Source organism: Egretta garzetta, unplaced genomic scaffold (assembly GCF_000687185.1).
Source record: "Egretta garzetta isolate BGI_Z169 unplaced genomic scaffold, ASM68718v1 scaffold609, whole genome shotgun sequence".
Taxonomy (NCBI): Eukaryota; Metazoa; Chordata; class Aves; order Pelecaniformes; family Ardeidae; genus Egretta; species Egretta garzetta.
The window spans coordinates 85923-86415 of record NW_009260771.1 but is presented as its reverse complement, the minus strand read 5'-3'; the positions used below and the strand labels follow the sequence as shown (position 1 = coordinate 86415).

The 493-nt window shown below is 68.8% G+C and overlaps 1 protein-coding gene across 1 annotated transcript in view; it reads left to right on the top strand.

Moving 5' to 3' along the window:
- The window catches only part of LOC118453048 (cytosolic purine 5'-nucleotidase-like), a gene marked incomplete at its 5' end in the record, with an annotated part of 3326 nt that overhangs the window by 2251 nt on the left and 582 nt on the right, over nucleotides 1-493 (top strand). Inside the window, 4 exon segments of the mRNA XM_035901645.1 lie at nucleotides 112-163; nucleotides 254-314; nucleotides 437-489; nucleotides 491-493. The exon segment at nucleotides 491-493 is cut by the window's right edge and continues 126 nt beyond it. Of these exon segments, the coding sequence (XP_035757538.1) occupies nucleotides 112-163; nucleotides 254-314; nucleotides 437-489; nucleotides 491-493 (169 nt within the window).

Sequence of the window (493 nt, the reverse complement as noted above, 5' to 3'; positions counted from 1 at the left end):
GCCCAGAGCCTCTTGGCCACCTCCATGGCACAACCGGCCCCAGTGGGCCATGCCCCACGTTGGTCAGGCGGGGACGCTGCCTGCGCTGAACCGGCCCCATTGCTCTTGCAGAGCTGTTCGAGGAGCTGCGGAGCCTGGACCTCTTCCTGGCAGAGCTATACCAGTGAGTGGGCAGGGGGGCACCCGTGGGGGGTGCCAGCACCCATTGGGGGGCCCTCCAGGCGAGCCCCCAGCTGGGTGTCTCCCACTCCAGGCACTTGGACAGTGGCAGCAGTGAGCGCCCGGACATCAGCTCCATCAAGCGTCGGATCCAGGTGCTGCCTGGGGCCCTGTCCCTGCTGGGGCCCAGCTCAGCCCCCCCACCATGGTGGGGAGGGGGGGAGGGATGTCACCCTGGGGGGCATCGGGCGCCCTGACCACCCTGCTGCGCCCCCAGAAAGTCACGCACGAAATGGACATCTGCTACGGGAAGATGGGCAGCCTCTTCCGCCGC